The sequence below is a fragment of the Azolla caroliniana genome, unplaced genomic scaffold (genome assembly GCF_043228905.1).
Source record: "Azolla caroliniana isolate FFs.n. ecotype wild unplaced genomic scaffold, voAzoCaro1.0.p SCAF_8, whole genome shotgun sequence".
NCBI lineage: Eukaryota > Viridiplantae > Streptophyta > Polypodiopsida > Salviniales > Salviniaceae > Azolla > Azolla caroliniana.
The window spans coordinates 16427230-16451677 of record NW_028230443.1 but is presented as its reverse complement, the minus strand read 5'-3'; the positions used below and the strand labels follow the sequence as shown (position 1 = coordinate 16451677).

Below are 24448 nucleotides of genomic sequence, written 5' to 3'. Positions count from 1 at the left end.
GTTTTTGATGGGGCATGTTTTTTTGTACAATGATTTAAGAGGATGCCAATCGTGGACTCCTTACATGCCCAACTATTTAGGCAATTTGGATTGTTATGTTTCAACTTTGGCCATTGTTAACTTGGGATGTTTTGTTACCTTTTTAGTAGGTTTTTGTTCAGGGAACCAAATCTTTATCCTCATCATCACATAATATTTCTTTCACCACCTTAAGTATCAAGGTATGTTGTACACTTATGGGTTCTTGTTTGATGGTTTCCATTGAGTATAACATAATTCCAAAGGTTAAAAGGAAAATTGATTTGGGAAATTTCACAACTAATCTATGTGGATTTCTTGTCTCTTGAGGAGTAGCCTTTATGACACATACTATTGCACCACCTAAAAGTCTTTACCTTACCATGAGATCCTTACTTCTATAATAAGAATAGCAATGCTTTTTTTTTACCATCATGTTGTTTTAATATGAACATACAATTGAGAACAAAAAAATAAAACAAGAGAGAGGGATATTGATATTGGCTCGGCTCAGATAGCAAGGGTTTTTTGTATCATCGTGCTACTTTAATATGAACATACATTTGAGAAAAAAGACAAAGAAAAAAAGAGAGGGATGTTGATCTTAGTGACTTGAGCTCGAAACATGAACTGTAGGACGAAAATATAAACAAAACATTGAGCTATTGTACTAGGAGGCCTTGGGGTTTAGAGATTGTTTTTCGAGAGTTAAATATTTACCCTCTTTTGGGGTTTTATAATTTTCTTGAGTTCCTCTCCTTTAGTTAAGGGGGAACCTCCACGACCACAAAAAAAAATCATCCATGATAGTCTAGTAGCATATATTGGCCTATGACATAATATCCATCTTATACCATTGAAAGATCAAGGTTGCTACCAACCACATTAGTAATTGAACTAGAAATCTTGCACCTGAGACCGTGATGTGAGAGTTGATAGATTATCCCCTTCATATAATCTTGGACTCTAATGTGGGTCATGTAAGGTGTTCCAAAAATATCAGACATCATGCTAATACTTGATCATTTGATGTCTTAAGATGTAGACCTACAAAAGATAAGCAAATTATTGGGAACATAATACCCTAGAGGATACTCCCATGTGTGTGTGTGTGTGTGTGTGTATTACATAAAAATTATCTTTGGCTTTGCCAACGATGTACATACTTCCTCTATATGAGTTGATGCGATAAAAATAAAAGTGCGCATAATGTTCACTGACTGATTTGAAATGAAGTAGTTCAATTTAATAATATCATCAGTGATCACCTCATGCACATGATAGGTATACCTTAATTGATTTGAAAGGGGTTGGCAATTGAGTCATCATAGTAACATTAATTGAGAGGATTTCATTTAGATTCTCAATGATGTTATTATGAATAAACCGTTGTCAGAATTAGCATGACTAATTGAGGTTTGGTCAAAATAAAGGAAAAAGGAACTAGACTTCTAATGCCATAGATTTGTGATGGGGTGGATAATGCTATATGAAAAATAAACATGTAAAGGTAGATTTTTGAGTTCACGAGGGCAGTGTTCCGTTGTAACATGGAAATTCAAACCCTATGATGTGAACAAAGTCTTTCAATTATACTCAAGGGAAAAATGTCTAAAACACTCTTAACTTGCTAGAAAATATTTACCTGAATACAACTAAAAGCTTACAAGATCAACTGGAGTACAAGGTACTCACAAAGATCTCCCATCCTTGGAGCTTGCTAGGAAATATTGACCATAGTACACTTTGGAACATTCAAAATTGACCAGAACAATTTCCATCATCCGAGCTTGCATGTAGAGAGAAATGGACAAGAATATCCCTAAAGAATTCAAAGTTGATAATAAAACAACGACAAAAAATAATAATGTGTATGATGAAGTTTCCAATAACATTGGGGAAGAATGTTGGCAAGTATCCAAAGCTATTTATTCTGGTGGGTGAGTGAGTGTGTGTGCGTGCGTGTGCACATTGACTCATTCATGGCATAACCGAACATTGGAAGTAGAGGACAAGTTCTTCCAACCGGCAATCAGTTGTTCTGGCTTCTGGTACAGATAACAAGGCTACCTGTTTTACAGGGGGGGCTTTCCCCATTTCATCCCTTTTCTTACGGGTTTTGGCCTAAGTTGAGCTACTCGAAATTGCAGTACTACTACCAGAAGAAGCATTAGAAAGAAAGGAAGCATGGTGATGGCTAGAACTATGTAACAAGGAAACACACTAAAGTGTGAAAAAACAAACAAACTAGTTTCAAGAGGATGGATTCTTACACAAACACACAACATATGTAATCTACAAAATCATCAAAGCATGGAAGATGTTCAAGGCAGGATTTGAACCCATGACCTTAGAAATGTGTGGCCCAAGAAGAAAAAAACAAACAAACTAGTTTCAAGAGGACGGATTCTTGCACAAACACATAACATATGTAATCTATAAATTAATTATCAAAGCATGGAAGGTGTTCATAGCAGGATTTGAACCCATGACCTTGGAGAGAGAGGTGTTCATAGCAGGATTTGAACCCATGACCTTAGAGAGAAAGTGTGGCCCAAGAAGCCAAACTGCCCACAAACAGAACAGAACAGAACAGAACAGAACAGAGCAGAGCAGAAGATGATAAATCCATGGCCTTTTCTTCAGGAAAATCTTGTTCTTGGGCTGTGCTTGGGTCACCAAAGCATGCCACAGAAGATGAAGTGAAACAGAACAGACACAGGAGATGGCAAAATCAAAGAGTAGCAGTTCTTCAAGAAAAGGAGGAGGCAAGGTTTCATCATCATCATCATCATCTTCTTCTTCTTCTTCTTCTGCAGACAATTCAAATGGTGGTAATGTCTTCAAAAGGCTTGGTGTGGTGAGATTGATCAAGAAGGTGAAGAAGACATGGCATACCTTGCTTCACTCCTCCTCCTCCTCCTCTCTGAAGAAGACAAAGACCAAGAGCAGTGTTGATCCAAGGAGGCATGCCCATCTGTTTGGCAGTATGCAGTGTCTGTTCCCCTTGGACCACCATATCCATCTCTTTAACCTAATGCACCACCATCGCCATCACCATCACCATGAACAGAAGAGTACAAACAGCCATCTTCTTCTTCCTACCATGGATCATAACTGCCATCCCGACGACATTGCCAGGTGCATCCAATTCATCAAAACCACCACCAATTCCCATCCTCCTACCGATCCTCTTCCTGCTACTCATTCGAGTTCTTCTTCTCGCTCGCGTAGCGTCTCGCCATGTCCTCCGAATCACCATTTCCCCTCCTCAAATCTACAGTTTATGTTGCAATCTACTTCCACAATCCCTAACCCTCCATTTCCATCAATCACCTCCACACTGCATGCTGATTAATCTCCATGATTCATCATTCTAATCAATTCCCCAATCCCCCCAATTGAATTGACATGGCACACACCATGATTAAAATCCCTGCTGATACCATTTGACATAATATATCCAAATACCAGTTTGGCATAATATCTCTCAAATTTTGTAATTTACCCAAACTTAATCATGATTCCTTTGGTCTCAATATTGCTCATGGATCTCTCTGCCTCTAGTAGACACCCATTCTTTCTCTGTCTTACCACTTTGTCACCATGGTTTTCATTTTATTTCATGGTGTGATCATCCTTCCAACTATCCTAAAATGATCTTCAATACTCCTAAACCCTAACTTACTTAGTCATTAACAATTCCTGCCTCCCTATCATAATCAATATAACATTAACAGTTCCTGCATGCCTATCATAATCATCGATGGATGCGCTCATTCTAATCGCATTGTCGATGTTATGCATATCAATCAAAGTCTTAGTAACTTTGGATCATAATATTTCATCATTCTTCTTGATTCCATGTCTTGTTAACAATGATGGAGTACCAATGTGTCATTGCAGTAAGTGTTACCATAATTATCTTTCCCATCTTCAAAAGGCTTGGTACTTTTGTCCATTAATGATGTATTCCTTAATCACCTCTTTAACTCTTTTGGATACAATCAAGTGGGGAGCACAAATCCAATTTGTTTTGACCTTTCGCCAAGACCCGAGAATGAACTTTCATTTTCATTTTTGGAGTGGGCATGATCTTGATGGTAATTTGGTGAGTGGATTAATTCAACAGCCAAGGACCACAAAGTGGTGATGAGTATACTTAGTGCGCAATGCAGAAGTCTCATGGAAATTGCAGTTAAAAGGCACATTGGCTTGGTAGTAGTCATGTTCTTGCAAGATTGCAATCTATGTTAATCTTTAGGGTACTAAATGAATATTGGCTTGCAATTTTCGGAAAGGTTATATGGTGGAATTTTCCATGTTTCTAATAACATTATTGGTGCTAAGCAAGGAAGGATGCACATTCTCACAAACTCTGTTTCCTCTATACATACATAGTTTTGTTGGATTAGAACAAATGGTTGTCAAATTTGTGAAGTAAAAAGGCATTGAAGAAGTTGTCATTGGGAATGTTTGTTATCATATTTCTATTGTCTACAAATAATGTGGTGCTTTTGCAACTACTAAAAGATGCATTAAAGCTTATGTGGTCAATGGAAGAGTTTTGCATGTATTTTAAGTGTTGATAGCTCTAAATCTGAGATTATGAATCATGATTGTGAAGAACCCAAGTAAGGATAAATCATGCATTATGTACAATAATGAGCACTTGAAACCATGGAAAACTTTAAATACCTTAGCCTTGAAATTCCCCCAAATCATAGTAACTTAGAGGTGGGAAAAAGCTTATTATGCACTTGGAGAACATTTGCAATGGTGAAAAAGTTCAATGGGTCCTTAAAAATGATTTACAATAGGGCAATAACATCCCGAAGTCTTCTTGGAAAGAGTTTAAAAACATTCAAAGGCATTCTCTTGTAAAGTTTCTACTTCTTGAGGCGAAGATCACTTCCCATTGAGACCATGGCCATGAAATGTGTTGTGGGGTACATTATTAAGGTTCAAGAAAGTTCCTTACATCGACTTCAAAGAATTGCATAGGAAATACACAAAAACCCAAAAGAACATAAAAAAGATACATGATATAAAAACATGGTTTGAAAAATGGGTTACGTCACACTTGCTTCATGATGCATCAATAGATTCATTTGTTAATGAGGGCTTTTTGCAACACCAATATATCACAAGATAAGCCAAACATGGAGGCTTATATTTCACACTTAAAAGTTTCAAACTATATATGTTGCACCTAATTACAAAATCCTATTAAAGGAGGAAAATGTACACAACAAGATATGTTAGAGCCCATCACATTGTCCATTATTTGAACCATTGCTTCCATAAAACTTGGTACGATCACATTGTTCACCATTCAAACCAAATCTTGCTTGGAATGTTAGATATAAACTACAAAAAAAGCACAAGAGCAAAATCCTATCATATGTTTGGGTGGGTAGTTGACATAAAAAAATGGTCAAAAGATACGAGTATGCGTAGAAGACCTCTTAGAGCTTTCAAATGATGCTACGAAATATGTCCAATAACCTTTCCTCAATAACTATATATTTAATGAAAATGCTTCCAATGAAGCGGAGGAGCATCGGAGCAGAGGCTTGAAACTAATTCATTCATACAGTTCAAAAAGTGCCCCAAAATTTCATACAATGGGACCAACCAAAGGAAAAAGCCCCCCCCCAAAAAAAATAAAAATAAAAGTGGGACCCCACACCCCAACCACAGTTCGAGTAGTCGGGCCCCCACCCTTGTAAACCAAAAACTACAAGTCCGACTACTACCCCCCCCAAGGAGAGAGAGAGAGAGAGAGAGAGAGAGAGAGAGAGAGAGAGAGAGAGAGAGAGATTTCGCCTACTGCCCCCCGCCCCCCCCCCCCCCCGCCAAACACATTGGAAGACTCTGTCAGTCATGGAAACTTCGAACATCGCCACTATTGAACACATAGCACAAACAAGCCCCTCGATCAATAACAGAAAAATGCAAGATAAAAACAACTCTAATAGCGGGGGTCCTGTTGAGATTATTTTCAACAACGAAGAAATGCTTCTGCTTGAGCAAGAGATAGAGCGCCTTGAGCAAATAGTGGTCATATGCCGTTTGATGGGATCACGACCAAACAGAGGATTGTTGCGAGATATGCTGCAAGCTAAATTTCATTCACAAATAGGTGGTATAAAAGAAGTCGAACCGCTTGGTAAAGGTTCCTATCAAATCATACTAGAGGACAAGGATTCCACAACGAACCTCATAGCAATATCTCCCTGCCAGGTCCGAAACACATGGTTATTCATGAGTAAATGGACACATGGTTTTAACCCAAAGAAAGCCGCGCAACATGATGATTCCATGAAAAAGGTAACAATGTTGTTTCTGAGATTATCCTTAGAATACAACATGTTACTTCCTATTATTGGAAACTCCTTGGGTATGATGTTGGACGAGGAACTAATGCTAGCGGACAGGCTAAAGAACTAATGCTAGCGGACTATTGAAGCTCACCGGATAGCCCACAAACTCCACTCTTGGATTTGGACTAGCATTCCATCCCTGGAAATGACTGGATGTCTAAATGGTGAGTGCTCCCCATTCATGACCTGTTGTGCAAAGCACTAGGAACAACTGGCAATCTCCCAACCCATTCCATGAGTATGAAGATTGTAACATGGAATGTGCAAGGGCTCAGAAGTCGACTAGACCAACAAAACATATGGAAACTGAGAAGGGATCTTGAGGAATATTTATTAGGGAGTGTTGTTGACATCATCATGTTGCAGGAACACCACCTCGATAGCACGTAGTCAAAGGAAGTTGGAGACTTTCTACCAAGATCATGGCGAACAATTTGGGAGCCAACAATAGGGGAGGATGGAAATCATAGTGGTATCTGCACTTTGATTCGGGAACATCTAGCCCAAGGCTTAATACACCAGGAATCGCTTATACTTGGTAGGGCACATTTTTGCATGTTGCCATCAAAGGGCAATGCTGGAATTTCATGAATGTTTATGCTCCAAATAACAGAACAGAAAGGGAAACATTCTGGGAACGCATCCGCCTACAAGTAGCGGATGCGAAAGAGTGGTGCATTGGAGGGGATTTGAATATGATCGAATCCATTCACGATAGCTCCAACAACCCCATAGATCTACAAGGAAGGGAATGTAAACAATGGGAGAAGTTATGTGTACACCTTAACCTGCGAGACATCTGGCACTCTAACAACTTCCAACAAAAAAGGGACTCTCTCTTATTCTGTCGATCAGACGGGCGGAATAGCGGACCCACCCTATCTCGTATTGACCGCATTGATGTGGGTGAGGCTCTAGAAGCGAAGGGAGGGTGGTGTCGCATAACTCCAGGCATGAATTTCTCTGACCATTACCCGGTCGTTGGTCATTTTCAATTGCACCGAAAATGGGGCCCATTCCAGCCTCGCATCCCACACACTATTTACACAGTTATAGAGGTGAAGGAACAACTCTTCAACCAATGGTCATTACCCATCAATGACTCATTAGCATTTGACAAACTTCTAGCTAAATTAACAAGAGTTTCAACTCTCCTACATGAGATTGTCAAGACCAGAAGCAAGGATGCTCAGGAAAAGTGACAGAGGACAAAACGGGGACTAATAGCCTTACAACGACTCCAACAAAGATACCCGTCATGTAGTTGGATCGCAGGACAAGTTGTCATGGCCAAACATGAACTCGGCATGGCGGAAAAGGAAATATATGACATGGAGTTTCATGGAAGCATGGCGCGATGGATTTGAGTAGGGGACAAAACCACGAAGGAATTCTTCCACTCCAAAGGCCTAGGCACGTTAGAACAATGATGCGCAGCCTCAACCGAGAGGATGGAATGACCACTAAGGATGGCGACGAAATGAGGAATTTTGCCACAAGTTACTATAAGTGCCTACTTACCGAAGATACTATGGCCACATGGGAATACATAAGAGAAGATATTATCCTCCAAAGCATACCCGAGAAAGTCACGAAGGAAATGAATACATGGCTCATGCGTCCCCTATCAATCATTGAGATATGGGAGGCCCTCTTTGATTTGGATGTAGATAGTTGCCTCGGAATCGACGGCCTCACCCCTCACTTTTTCACATGCCTTTGGGACACTATTAAAGAAGACCTCCTCCAGGCATATGAGGAAATCATCACCTCTGGAAACATGCTCGAGGAAATTGGACAGGGGATGATACATCTCATTCCTAAAAGTGATGGGAGTGCCAACAACATTAGCAAGTGGTGGCCCATAACTCTTCTCAACACTGTCTGTAACAAGTTTCTAGCAAAAATCGTGGCACGTCGTTTAACACCACTTCTCTCTCAACTCATTCATCCATCCCAGATAGGTTTCGTTAGAAATCGGAGCATCCTAGACAACCTCTTCTCATTTTGGGAAATAGTAGCCCTTGCCAAGCGTACCAACAACAAGGTTGCAGTGGTGCTACTAGATTTTGAGAAAGCATATGATAGAGTATGTTGGAACTTTCTAGAAAGTGTGATGGGGAAACTCGGCTTTCAAGAGACGTGGATCAAAGGCATTGCAGGACTTTATAGGAATGGCAACAATTGCGTTTCATTGGCAGGTGAAAGGGGCCCCTTTTTCCGAATATCCTGATATGTGCGACAGGGATGCCCACTAGCTCCTTCCTTATTTCTATTATACGCCGAAGCACTCTCTTGCTTTCTCAACTTGTGGCATCTCAACCTACGTGGTCTTCCCGTGCCTCATTCTCACCAAAGCATGCTGGATATAGAATTTGCAGATGACACAACGGTCTACCTACAAGGGGACTTGGAAAACCTACAAAAGCTAGAAAGTGGGTTAGCCGTCTTCTCCAAGAGATCCAATGCCATGATCAATTGGCACAAATCTTGTGCAATATGGCTTTCTCATGAAACACATCCTTCTTGGCACCCACATCTCACTTTCAAATGGATCACTCAAGGAGCGAGCACCAAATATTTGGGTTTCCAAATTGGTTTCAACATACCGTCAGAGACTATGATTGCACCCGTTATCCATTCCATTTGACAAAAGTTGATACATTGGAGTTCGAAAAAACTATCGCTAGCGGGTCGCATCATAGTGGCAAACCAGGTACTACTCGCAATAGCATGGTACAGTCTATCATGTTGGACAATCTCCAAGGAAATTATACTTCAGATTCAACGACTGGTACGCAACTACATTTGGTTTGGTAAGGAAGATCATGTAACTCACGCCAAGGTGGCGTGGCCTATACTCACAACACCTAAGTTGAGAGGGGGATTGGGTCTTATTGATCCCCTCTCACAATCAAAAGCCTTACTTGCCAAATTTGTGGTGCAAGGACTCCAACTAGGAAATGACTGTTGGAAAATGCTTCTGCTGTTACGTTTCGCTTACTTTAGGACATGAAAATGGGTCCATTGGGCCCCCCAAACAGGATGGATTCTAAACATGGATCTCAAACCTAGTTTCTCCGTCAATTGGAGGATAGATTCAGTGCATCCATGTGGAAGGCATGGTGTGACATTAGACGAGGGCTCAAGTGCGATCATCCGAGTTCCGAACTTGCCTGGCTCAATCAACGTATCCTATGGAACCCATGTATCAAGGACGAATCTCATCAACTACTTGGATCAATTAAGGGATTGTCATGGGGATACATTGCAGAAGGTCCAGGAAAACGTATAGAATGTTGGAGACGGTTTATGTCACTGCCACTACAAGATCAAGCCAACATACTCCATGGAATCAGGGGCAGATGGACTATGAGATCGGAAATCATTAACGCTCTACTGATTGGGGAAGCTACCACTCAAAGGACGACAATGGAGAAATGGATAGGCTATGAGGAGGAGGGATATTTGATCCTGAGAGGTAGGGGAACACCAGACAGGATCGAAGGCTCTGAATTGCGAGACACTGAGACACCAACGCAGAATAATGCAATTCGAGTACTCGCCTATACTGGTCATAAATGGATTGTATATCCTGATCCGATGAAAGTACAAGCCGATTGGCACATATGTACTGATGAAAACACATGGCTATGTAAGGTCAGTTGGGACCCTTTGCAATGGACATGGCGTGATCCTTACACGGGGCAAGGAAGCAAACCCATCCCTTTCTTCCAATTCACAACTAGATTGGGTCACTACCAGTGGGAGCATGGCAACGTGGGAACCTTAGCTCTCCTAATTGTGTAAAGTGCCCAAATGTAGTAGAATCAATACGACATGCTTTGTGGGACTGCCAATGTCCCATCGAATATGGCGGGGGGTTGGCCGTTTGTTGCAATTATGCCAGGTGCAAAGCTCAATCAAGTGGGGAAATATAATTTGGCTATCATGGCAGACCCTAGTTGGTAGATATGAGCATCAGGAGGAGGGGATGACTTTGGTGATAAAAGCACAAGAGGTTTTTTTCTCCACCATCGGCAATGTCCACTCAACTCCTCTTAATGACAAAGCTCAAGTTGTGTTGGAATTGGTGAGCCCAATAACTTTTTGGAGTCTATTCTTGCATCCAACCAAAACACATAATTTTGATTGAGAGAGATGTTAAAATGAAAAAATGAATTGGAAGATCAGATGCAACACACTTGCTTCATGATGCATAAATAGATTCCTTTGTTAACGAATCCTTTTTGCAACACTAATGGATCATGACATGGGAAAAATGTAGAGGTTCCTGCTTCACACATTATACTACTTATGTTGCACCTATCTAAAAAACCATATTCTTCATTGAATAGAGAAACCTCACACATCAATACATGTTAGAGCCCATTGTTTGCAACCCAAACCATTTTGTCTATGGACTTGGCTTTCACTTATTACGATGTGGAAGAAGGCGTTGGGCACAAGTGATGAGAGTAATAGACTATCCACACTTTGCCCTAAACAAGTTCGTGATTCTTGAGTACCAAAATTGGATACAATGCTTCACCTTTGATTACATTCTATTACACTTTCAACACATCTTCGACCAAACCCAATCCTTGCACAAATTTCTCTCACAATCACAACATGCAATCTCGATTACAACATTCGTTAGTAAAGTTCTTGAACATCAAGAGTTTCTACTAACTTTAACATGTACTATGTGAAAATGTTATACTTTAGGTTTCACAGGTTATATTTGACCTTCAAATACTCTCTCTCTCTCTCTCTAAAAGTGCACAAATATATTAATTGTATGTAAAACCCATCATTACAACTTCTTAGCCTTCTTTACTATGTAGGTAGAGGGAGATCCTATGAAGACATTATAAAACCTGAATATATGCCTTTGAAAAAGTGATCATCCACATGCTCCACATCACCAAAAATTCCACACAAGAATTCCTTTCAACTTATTAACATTTCACCCCATGCCTTTCATCATGCATGAAAGAATCATGCATATCCAAATGTATTGAAATCCCCACTGCTGTAAAAACTAGAACTAGATATCCAACTCACAAATTAGGACTATTTGAACATACTGAACAAATACCAATTGTGGCATCAAATAACAACAGGATAATACTTGCCACATCTCTAATAAGTACGCCCAAGTTATATATGAACTATAGGGCATTTAATGAACCTATATGTATTGTCTTCCAATGAAATGGAGCAAAAGAAGCACGTACTTGACCCCCAATCCTTGTCTACTTAAGATTGAACCTAAAGGGAGCACACCAACCTTGACTCTCTATATGCATGCCTTTGCGCGAAATGGGAAATGGGAATGCACCAAGTTGCAATAATTTTCACATTCCACATTATTTTTGCTTTAGGTGATAGCTTGTACTATCCTTTAAACACCAATCCATCCAAAGGGCACCATTTGCTTTCATTTGCACATCCATGCAATAATGGTATATCTTATCATTTTCCCAAATAAATCTATAATTTGAGGGAATATATAACCATCAATGATGAGATCCAACGCAATAATGACTCACATGTAAAAATATGTTAGGTAAGACCAATGCTAGGTTGCAAACACAAAAGAGACGAGATCTATTTCTAGATTACACAAACATGTAACTAGTAATTATATTGGCATTGTGGGCATCTGCAATTAAAGTTGGGATATTAAAATCACGAGATGTGAGAAGAAATCAACAAAGACCGGACAACAAACAAGACAGCTATATATCTTTAACTGGTCATGCCAAAAACAAGAGTAGACATCAACTGATAAAGATTAGTGCTAACAAATATCAACTTTTTCCAACAAGAAGAGAATACGTTTTTATTATTGGTGTCTTAAAAATCTTTCGAGAAGTTATTCAAAATCGGAAGAAAAAATTAAGTAAAAAATCAGCCAAACTGATGCAAAAGCTCAAGTCAATTATTAGGCCAGGAGATTGATAACTTACCTAGATATATCACAAAACCTACCCCCAAACTAGTATAAGTGACGTTAAAATTTAAATATGAAGGGCAGCTGCGATGGACCCTGCTAAACTAAGAACTTCAAAAGGTGGCTTTCCTGTAACTTCTTTAACTGTTGACGGACACGAATCCGTAATCCAGAAATTTGTGAAGCCCTGTTCTCCATCTTCACAGGATATACGGGAGAAAGAAAAAAGGTTCAACAACAAATACTACAAACAACAATAATGAGAGACCCACTGAGATATATTTCTCACCCTTGGTTAGAAATTTCTCCCAAGTCCGTTGTGGGAAAACACCATGAGTTGTATATGCACTTATTTTTGCAGCTCCATGCGCTAAAAGAACTTTCTGGACCTCAGGAAGAAAAATGAAAGGGAAACTTAACAGAGACCACTATTTCAAAAACCTCTAAAGATTAGTATTTTAACATTGAGTAATTCAGTCGAAAGGATTATTTTTGTTTCGTTCTCAAACATAGATGACAATTATGGAAGTATTTGAAATTACCTGACACTCAATTAAAGTTCCACCTGACTGCACAAGATCATCAACAATGACTACGTGCCTCCCAGTGGCCTCACCCTCTTTAAGTCGAACAATTTTTTTATCACCTTCACGCACTTTGGTACATATTATCTGAGACAGAAATGTAGCTTCTTAGATGCAAAAAAGTCGCTGGAATTTCATGCAAGGAGCAAACCTCATAAAAAGAATACGTGGCAAAGAAAACAAACTACTGCTTAATCAAAACATTAGCAAGTAAATACAATCACATATGAGAAATCTCAAACATCATTCACTAGATCCTGGTGACAAAGGAAGCAATGTTATGGTTATATCACCATTTTCTTTGGACCAGAAGTGATCGAGTTGAATACATGGAATAATGTCCAAAAAATCGGTGTAATCTTCAAACATAACACTTAAGCACCCTGGCTACGGTGCTTAGCAGATAAATTTGAACACAGGATGAATAGTAATCTCTTCAGCTAATTACCAATTATTGGCTACTTAGTATACATTGTTTCTTGGCACCAAGGTACACACACCAGTATACCAACTATAGCTTATGACAATTCAGATAATGGTTAGTGAGAAAATGGCAAGGCAAGTACTACATAAGTTTTGCTACCAATTGCAGCCCAAATCCTTTTTAATACAGTTGAAATCAGTGGTTTGGGGACATTAACTTGAATAAACACATAAGGACCAAGGATAGCGCACTGAATGCTTAAAATTGTTATTATTATAATCAATCTCACTATATCATATATGGAAGGTAGTGGTTCCAATGATATTGACAATTGGAGACATTTTCATAGCAATACACTTTTAAACGTTTGCTTTGTGTGCTGGATCTCCATCAGTCCTAGGGTAACAATATGGCATAATGCCCCCTATTCACCCATTGCCTGGGTATGTATTCGTTCACTGCAATATAACTACGAAATCCATGTCCGGAAATAGTACATGCAAGATCCCAGTGTGCTGCTTTCATTAACAAGCCGATACCGTTGCTGTAAATAGCGCTCCACAAAACTTTGTCTGATGTTAACACTACTGGCCTTGCAAAGTAAAATTCTGGCGAATGTTGGGGTGTTCAACCTTCACAGTAAAATGGTTGGCAGGTATCCTGATTAACAGGCACACACTTGCTTTCATTAAACCATACGTTGGAATGAGTACTTCTCAGCTATGCTTCCCACTCCAACTGGTCTTCACACATTCATAGTGAGATTTTCAGGCTATATAGTTCTTGGCTTCATTACCAAGCATTTCCAAAGTGTAGATGAAGTTGGCAACAGAAAGAAAGAATGAAACTTAACAAGGCCAAAATGTCCTAGAAGACTGAACTCTTTCTTACAATGTTTTCTCACCTTTGAGAACAAACTAAAATAAATATGACTAAAATAGAGTACTAAAGAATCTAGACATCTAAGAATTTCAGATCCTGAACTCAGAATGAAACTTCTGCCTTCAAAAACAGCTCAGACATGGGCTACTGAAGCGAGGGCAGCAACTTTATGCTGGGTGATAATGACCTTTATTCGTCAATGACAAGAGTGACAAGGCCGTGTTCCAGATTAGTGTGGTCTACATGCACAGCACATTATTACTGTCTCATCTATTGTAATCCCTTTCAAGTATCTCAGTCAAGATCCCACTTCTGTAGTCCTTAATTGACTTGTAGCATGAGAAAGAGTAATGGAAGTAAAGTTGTGATTGTTCTTTGTTGATGATATGTCGATGTATTGTTGTCCTTCATAAACTTCTCCATACATCTCTTGAGTTCTAGCAAGAACAGTTCCAAGCACTGTTGGTCTTCCTAATTATCTTGTGCTAAGAACCAAAACCTTGTTTGAAGAGGCAACGATATCTCCCTCTTGTTTCATAAAAAACCAGTATAATGGTAGCCATAGTAGTGTTCTTTCAAGGGACCCAACGGTTACATATCCTCAAGAAAGACGACAACATGCAACCTCTCGTTGGAGGACCGAAGCCCTGTGAATGTTACTCCCATATATGTGTATGATCAAGGTGTATGCAACCTTTTTCCTCCCCAGGAAATATTGTGGTTCAGATCTTGTTACCCATGTTTACCTGGTGTTAAACACTGTACCTTCAGTTTATCGAGGCTGACTGACAAATCTTTATCTGTACAAAATGACTTTAATGATTTTAGATGTCTTTGTAGCCCTTTTGGAGAGTACCACAATGTCATCAGCATATAGTAACATTGGTATGGCTACCCCTACTAAGGGTCCTCCTGAACCACTAAATATTTCTATATAATTAGATATCTCATCTATATAAAGAACAAAGAGTGGAGATAATCAACATCCTTGCTCACGGTGCTAGCCATGACCTCCACGACCCAATTAGAGTGCACATTTTTCTTAACACTGATTCATACAGTGCATAGATTTCCCATTGCATGTGTATTGGGACCCTGAGGGCTTCTAGTCTCTGCATGAGGCGAGTATAAGTTACAATGTTGCAGGCTTTCCAGAAATCCACAAAGAATATCATTTTCACTATAAGAACTTGGGATAATTGGAATATTAGCACATTGCCCCAAGATTTTCCCACTTTACATTTTAAGGCAATAACTATGATTTCAGTATCTCAAACTACAAGAAAAAATGGTTAATTTATAGCATAAATACTCGAAATGTTAAAAGCATAATAAAGAACCAAAACACAAACGAACTTTCTTAAACCCAAACATCAAATATATTTAATATTCACATACAGTGGGAAAATGTTGTAACTGATTGTGAAAGCGTTTCCAAGAACCTTCATCTGGAAATGCAATGCTAATCTGCATACATCTGACAAAGCAAGAGTCAACATTTCAAGTAATTTGCCGGAGTTATTCCTTCCAAATAAATAAAAAACAATATGTTTCACAATCACTGCAGAAACACTGAATATCCTTTATGTGGAAGAGTACATGTCTCCCTTCAATAATGTCTACATGCAGCAACTTTACAGATGTGCCAATAAGTATAAATATCCAGATACTAAATCAGGTTCACTTCATATTTTGTAATCCTTTTCAAATGTGTAGAAAAATATGCATTTTAAAGTATTTGAAGAGTGCAAACATGATAAAGAAATGTTCTACCACGAATTCAAGTTAAATCTAATTTTTCACGATGGCTTGACCAGAAATAAAATACGATACCATAAAACAAACTGTCCTCTAAAAACATCGCTTAATCAAATTAACTTCAAGATCCTCATATTCAACAACACTTACATTCATTGAATCTTCAAGCTGACGTAACCGTTGCTTCAGAAGTGGAATCCCACTCTCAAAGCAGGGCAAAACATTGTCACCAAAATAAAACCTCTCCTGTGCAAAAAAACCAAGCATAAACTTTATCCTCACATAAAAGGGGAGAAACTTAAAATTATTACAGAAAGTCCAAAAAGATGAAGGCCCTCTCTAAAGACACAGTACTAACAAATTTCTCAAGTTGAATGCAAAAACATTTTCATACATTAGTGATAAAAAAGAAACACACAAAGAAGAAAGGCCAAAAAGGAACCTGGAGAGCATGGATGTCAAAGATAACTAGGCTCGTGGGACCTCCTCTGGATATTGGAATGTTGGAGAGGATCCTTGCAAGAGTAAAAGCAGTGGCAATGTCTCCTTCATCTTCCATTCGCTCCAAGGTCCCAGTCGGGAAGAAAGGGAGAACTAAGGTGAAAGATGCCACAAACATTCTCGGCAGTGCATAAATTACAGAGAGCTGCTCAAAGATGACTGATGGGGAGCTAAAGGAAGCCAAGAATGCGACATGCTGGCTTCTGATACCATGTGCATTGTGGATGAACAAATTTGGAAAGCCATCAGGAAATGATCTGCGCAAGTTTAGGGGAAATAGGGGTGAACAATTTGAAAAGAAAAAGATTATCTAAGAACAGCGGAAACTGACATTTATCATTTATGAAACGTGAATTCCTTGGGGAACAAAGAAAAGAAATGTTCATGGAGTTAATAAATAGCTTAAATACAACATAACAAAATCAGAATCTGTCCTAAGAACACATCCTGCATGTTTTTTTATTAATCATTTATGGAGGAATATAAAGGAAAGAAAAGTTTGTGGAAACAATGGACGTTTATTTATCTTATGTAAAACACGAGAAAAGCAGTTCCTTATGCTAAAAAAGAGAATTCTTGATCTAATTCAAGAAACTAAAACATAGACTTTACGGAGCAAGAATTGTTGGAGCACAAAGGAAAGAAACGTGTTTTCTTTACAAAAAATACCTACAAGATGAGAAAAGCAGATTTTATGCTAAAATGAGACACTGAAACTGACCATTTAAATCTTTGGAGTCAAAAGGAAATGAACGCTTCTAGAATCGACAACTTTATTACAAAGATTAAACACAGAATTGTGCTAAAAAACACAGAATTCTCGACCTAAACCCAGAAATTGACACTTACGTCATGAAGAAAACTTTGTGCAATCAATAGTTCTTTACACAGAAAAATATAATTTGAGAAAGATAATACAATTTTACCCCCAATTGATGAACTTGAGCTCTATGGTATCCGATTCTGCTGCAATTCGAAGCGCAAGTTCTTCAGTTTCACTGCAGTAAAAGAGGCAAACGCTCTTCTTGTGAGACTTATCGATGAGTCTGCAAGAAAGAGAGGTAAAATCTGATGGATCGGATGATGATGAAGAAGAAGGCATACTGGAACCGTCAAGAAGAGGCATTGTGGTGGAAGTGGAAGTGATGGTAGGGATATTCTGTAAATAGCTCCCGTTACTGTAGTCGTCCTGGGAGAGGCTTGCTCGACGCGCCAAAGAAAGCTTTAACGGAAGCTTGGGCTGAAAGGGGGAATAGTTGGGAGCGATGGCGGAAGCTTTCAGCGGATATAGGATCGACGAGAATAGAAAGGAAGAACAGAAGGAGACGGAAGAAGAAGATGGCCATGGCCATGGCCATGGCGATGGCGATGGCAGCAATAACGAAGATGCCATTGCCCCCACGGATTCGCGGGTAGCGGAACCAAAAATGGGACGACTTTTTCTGCACACAGAGATGCCCGCCGCGAGCCATGGCCATACATATACATACATACATCCATACATACATAACATACAATACATAACATACAACACATATGCATACATACAACACATATGCATACATACATACATATATCATACATAACATACAATACATATACATCCATACATACATATATCATACATAACATACAATACATATACATCCATACATACATAACATACAATGCATATACATACTGTATACATATATAACATACTATAACATACCGATACAATATATAACATATTGATACAATACATAACATACAACACATATGCATACATACATACATATATCATACATAACATACAATACATATACATACATACATAACGTAGAATCATAGATTGGCACATGCGTGATATGAAATGACCTTAACCAATGCCCCACCTAACCAAGGTCACATTGACCACACCTAAATTAGGGCTCGGCCAACTCCCCATAATTAGGGCAACTACCCATAACCAATTGGAGCAGGAAATCACCCTCCACGCTACATGCCTATAAGATGTAACTCCAACTTAATAGGACAAGATTATTCTATTATTCAGAGCACTTCACATCTTGGTGGCGAAGACGAGCAGAGCAGCCCCAACTCGCGACCCCAACAACACACGCCATGATGCAGCACGACAACAACAACAACAACAACAACAACAACACAAACTCCATGAATCCAGAATTCCTACAACCGCACTCAAGAACACCAGCACTCATCGCCAATCGACCAACTGGTTCATGCAATGTCTAGCATTATTTTACAGGTTAACCACACTAACCAAGCCATGTTATCATTTCTCTCAGCACGATCTGAGCCACAACAGAATCACCTGGACCCCCAAGTTCGCCCAAAACCATTTTCTGGCCTACCATCAGAGGACATCCTCTCTTGGCCAAATCATTTCGACATGGTGGCTAGTTACCACCAATGACCACACCCCGAGAAGGCAATGGAAATGAAGACACTCCTCGAGAATATTGCAACAACATGTGCAGCAACCCGAGCAGACACGCAACGATTGGGACTTGTTACGGGCAGCCATGATTCGGAATTTCGCACATAAGGACTCCCGTCAAACGGCCCTATAAGAACTCGGGTCAATCACCCAACAACCACGCGAACCCATCATCCAATTCGTGGTTCAGTTTGTGTGGATCCTACGGTGGGCTGACCCCAACATGTCAAAAGACATGAAGTTGTTATTCTTCTCGCCGCACATCCAGCACGACCTCCGTCGCCGAGTACACGATTAAGGCCCGAAGCCACTACACGAAGCCATCCTCACCGCCCAACATATCGAAGCCGTAAACACACACAACCTGCACACACCAGGTAATCTCCGTCACGATCATGTAAACACTACGCCAGCCACCACTCCTATGGACATCAACGTCAAGAATGCGCAATTACGCACCAAGCGTGCCTTACTCGAACGAGAAAAACAAGGACGCCCCAAATGTTTCTACTTCAACAACTACATCCTCATCCGGTGTCACTGCAGGCTCTAAGCTACCGGGTGGATCAACACCCTTCGCTCGCAGGGAGAGCCTCCCCCGCACATCTACGCCTCCACGTCATCAACTTCTCCAGTATGTACCATGATCGCTTGCCTCCAGCACACGAACCAAGAAGTGCTCCGCAACTCCAGTAGCAACATCTCTTCCATCAATGCAGACTTGGTAGCCCAACTGCAACTTCCCACGAGCCACGCACCACCCATTAAAATCCTCTTCGGTGACTAGCAATGGTTGTACCACTCACATACACAAGTCACGTGCATGCTCACCATCAGTTCTGCCCAGATCCAACACTGTTTCTACGTCCTCCCATGACAACTGTTCCCAATCGCTCTCGGTTGCGATTGGTTTCTCAATAGCCGGGCTCGTCTCGATTTCTCCTCGCAGCAGCTAATCCTCCCAAATCACCTTCCAATCGCGCTCTTCACCAACCTACGAGATACACCCACATCAACAACGCATAATGCCTGGTATCAACGACAGAGCGTCTCCACGACATCTGACGGCTCCTATCTACCTTTCCCTCGCTGTCTACACCACCTACACAACCTCCCTCGATTTGTTTTCCGATCCACCACACTATCCCTATAGGAAACGCCCGCCCCATCAGTGTTGTTAGAGCGTAGCTACTAATGTAGGCATGAGACAAGGATATAATTTATATAAAATAAGAAAGGAGAGAGAGAGAAAGAAGGGTGTTGATCCACCCGACCACCCCCGAGCGAAGGGATCGAGATGGACTCAAGCCTCGATCGGCGTCCCATACCACTGTCGTGGCATCGAGTCGTACCTAGTGCTAGTGTGCTCGCTACAAGAGTTGACCCACCACAATGTCAGAGTCCCAACATAGTCGATAATGTGTCAAATGACGGTAGCTAGGTATCATATTTATAGCCAAACCTAAGCCCCCAGGCAAGTTCACACTTGGCCTAACGGGTTGTCTCAATCCTGAGCATTAAAAGTAATCCTCCCCTTCTTTACACTCTCGTTTAACCCTCACACTTTATCCATATGTATAGAATACTATGGTAAATTCTCGCCACGGGATATTATATGGTCATGCCCGTAACATAGCAACCCCCCTCTCAACCACCAGCGCATCGACAATACCGTCAAAACTATGTTGCAACAAGGAATCTTCACACCCTCCAAGAGCGAGTGGTTCTCGGAGTCACACATGGTAAAGAAAAGGGACAGATCTTACTGTTTCTATGTTGACTTCCAACAACTGAACCACGTCATTACCCATGTCCGGTATCCTCTCCCTTGTATCGACGACCTCCTCGACCAACTCGGCAAATCAAAGTACTTCTCCTCCCTTGATTTGGCCTCGGGATACTGGCAAATCCCCATGAACCCCGAAGACGCCCACAAAACTGCATTCCACACCAAGAAAGGCATCTTTCAGTTCACACAGATGCCCTTTGGCCTATCCGACGTCAGGAGCATGCGAATGGCGAATGCCATCTTTGACGATCTCATCACCCGTCATGTTGTCATTGTCTATCTAGACGATATTCTGATACATACAAGCACTTGGGCGGAACACCTCCAAGTCCTTCAAGAGATCCTAACTTGTGTTCAGCGCTATCGATTGCAATTGCAATGGAAGAAGTGTCGTTGGGGTAGTACGCACCTCCTCTTCCTCAGGTATGTCATCTCCTCCGTTGGAATACAAATGGACCCTGAGAAGACGCAAGCAATCCAAAAATTCCCATGCCCCACCACAGTCAAGCAGCTTCAACGTTTCCTCGACCTCCTCACGCTCTCTCTCCACTTCATCCCACAGCTAGCCAGCCTGTCAACCCCCACTATGCAAACTCTTGCAAAAAGACGCATCTTTTCTATGGACCAACGCTTGCGAATCCAGCTTCCTACAGCTCAAGCGAACACTCCAAGCCTCTAACATATTGGCACACCCTAACTTCACGAAGCCTTTCCATCTGCAGACGGATGCCTCCAACATCGGCCTCGACACGGTCCTGCTACAAATCGATGACAACGACCAACTAAACCCGATTGCCTACATAAGTTGGTCACTTACCAAAGCTGAGAAGAATTACTCGACAACCAAAAAAGAGCTACTTGCAATCATCTGGGCATTCCACCATTTCCACCCTTACCTGCATGAATCACACACATCAATCGAAACCGACTATCAACCATTACTCTCCCTCATACGAAAGGCTCACCCATCAGGTTGGTTACTCTGTTGGGCTTTGGCACTGCAGGATTACACGTTCACTCTGTAGTATTGTTGCGATCCCTAGAACATCGTCTCCAATGGATTATTTCGCATATCACTTCAGGTTAACCAGGTCGCCTCCTCCACAACCGATTTCCCTGTATCCTCATCCCAGATGGCGAGCATGCAACAACACGACAAAAAGATCCAAGACATCTACCACCGCCTATGAGCCGAGCCCACATCATTCCTCACCAAGCAATTCATGATCCGGGATAATATCTTGCTTTTTTGCCAGAAAGGCAAGGAACCCCGAGTCTATGTGCATTAGCAATTGTGCTTGTCTTACCTTCGTTTTTTCCACGAGCACCTCTTGTCCGGCCACTTGGGTTTCTACAAGGTGCTAGACAAAATCTGTTGCAGCTTCTACTGGCCGAGGCTACGGCATGAGGTCGCCTCCTACATCAAAGCATGCAAGTCATGTCAGGCCATCAAATCACCTCAAGTGGCTCAAGGCCTCTTACATCCGATACAGGTTCAACCTACATTTGAAATCGTCGGATGGGACATTTTGGGCCCCTTCCCCGAGTCACAAGAAAGGAACAAGTTCCTTCTCGTAATAACCGAGTACTTGACACGTTGGGCCAATCCAACTGCTATCCCATATGCGAAGGCTATGACCATCGCCACCAAACAACTAGAGAAAATTATCTTTCCCCACAGCTGCCCACTCCAAATCTTGTTTGATCGGGGACCCCAATTCAACAACGAGCGCCTACGTCTCATTTTTGCACAATTAAGAATCGAACAATTATTTACGTCACCCTACCACCCCTAGACGAATGGATTGACGAAGCGCCCAAACCAAACCTTAAAGCAGGAAATCTCAGCCTACATCAATCCTCTACACTCGACCTGGGATCGTATCTTGCCCTTCATTACAGATGCCTACAACACAACTGTGCAAGCCTCCACCCACATTAGCCCCTTCCGAGCCCTCTACGTCAAAGACATGCACTTACCCACTAAAGCGGCAGTCCCACAACCGACCACACCACTCCACTCAGACGTAGTGTCCTGGTGGTCCCACCTGCAATAACTCCAACCCCTCCTCCGCAAAGCCATTGCGAACAACCTCCACCAAGCACAGGTCCGCCAAAAACACCAACACGACGCAGGCCGCGCTGACCATCAATACCACGTCGACAACAAAGTCCTCGTCTATTTCCCCATCCGTCATCACGACATGAACGAGTCGCTCATGCACCAATGGATCGGTCCCGTCGAAGTTCAAACGCAGATACGCAGCACTACCTGCCTACTCCGTCGCGCATGAAGCCCTTCCATCAGCTACCACCGCCCACACCGACGCCCATGTCGTCCCTCCGCCTAGAACCGCCGCGCACGCCCCGCCTCGCTCCGATCGTACAATAACTTCTTTTTTTACAAGGGGGAATTGTGGTATTACTACGAACCTTAACCAAGGCCCCACCTAACCAGGGTCACATTGACCACACCTAAATTAGGGCTTGGCCAACTCCCCATAATTAGGGCAGCTACCCATAACCGATTGGAGTTGGAAATCACCCGCCACGCTACATGCTTATAAGATGTAACTCTAACTTAATAGAAAGGGATTATTTTGTTATTCTATTATTCAGAGCACTTCACAATATTATAAAACCATTCATTTTGCAAAATAAATATACAAAAAATTAATTAATTAATTTTAAATAAATAAATAAATTTACTTCACTAAACCAAGAACAATAATTCATTAATAGATTATAAAAATATGATTAGTATTAACTCTCTTTTATAGTGTCAAATAAAAAAGGGGAGAGTTTAGGAACCTTAATTAAATTTAATTAATTAATTAATTAAACAAATATTTTTATATTTATTATAGTAATATGATTAGTGTGCATTGTGAAGTCCCATTTTTAATGTCAGATAAAAATATCCATAAATTTTGGGAGAAGAAAAATTGAGGAATTAATGAACCTTTATTTTATTTTATTTATTTATTAAAAATAAAACAAATACTTTTATATTTATTATAAAAATTTATTAGTGTCAAGTCCCTCTTTTAATGTTCCCATTTTATTGTCTAAGTCCCTTTTTATTGTGACCAACCAACCATCACTCCCTCCCCCAATTTACCTGCAACATAACCACAAATGAAGTTAGTAAGAACTTCATCCGCCATTTGGCTCGGGGATCACACTTTATAAACCAAATAAACTTCCCTCACATCCTTTTACCATAGTCAGCGCCGGACACCATCCACTATATGTGTGGAATTCACATATTTCAGCACCATACATATCATGCCCGCCACCAACATTTGACAGGAACCAGCCACCCACTAACAACGAACTCTGCCACGACCAACATCATCCACAATTACAGGCATAGTACGTAAAATTCATGTTCGTCTAGCATAACATTCATTTTCCTACGTTGGAAAACGAATGCGAATGTTATTCAAACATTCTTGTGTTTTTTGTGTTTTTTCCATTTTTTAGGCTTATTTTCCTCATAATAAATAGTTAATCCAAATGTATGGTATTTATCATTCTTTGAGGGTGTTTTTCTTACGCGAATGCGAATGCATGTATGGTTCATACTATGATTACAGGTGGGGCCGCCACTCCATCTTTGACCTCGTAACGACCACATCTCTAGAAACGGAAACCATCATACATACCCATTATCCCCCTTCGATGTAAGTAACAACGAACTCTGC

General features: G+C 40.7%; 1 protein-coding gene across 2 annotated transcripts; it reads right to left on the bottom strand.

Moving 5' to 3' along the window:
- Positions 1-12206: 12206 nt before the first annotated feature.
- On the bottom strand, positions 12207-17920 carry LOC147861103 (ribose-phosphate pyrophosphokinase 4-like). 2 transcript variants are annotated; one of them, XM_087323782.1, is made up of 7 exons: positions 17439-17890; positions 16454-16769; positions 16162-16257; positions 15652-15720; positions 12906-13034; positions 12653-12746; positions 12207-12561 (listed from the first exon to the last, which is right to left on the bottom strand). In XM_087323782.1, exons 1-7 carry the CDS (start codon positions 17636-17638, stop codon positions 12431-12433), a joined length of 1035 nt encoding a protein of 344 aa, XP_087179908.1. In that variant the 5' UTR covers positions 17639-17890; the 3' UTR covers positions 12207-12430. The 2 variants fall into 2 exon arrangements, 1 of the variants encoding a protein (XP_087179908.1); XR_015530142.1 differs by lacking the exons at positions 12207-12561; positions 12653-12746 and having other exon boundaries at positions 12974-13034; positions 15652-15730; positions 17439-17920.
- Between the last annotated feature and the right edge of the window lie 6528 nt (positions 17921-24448).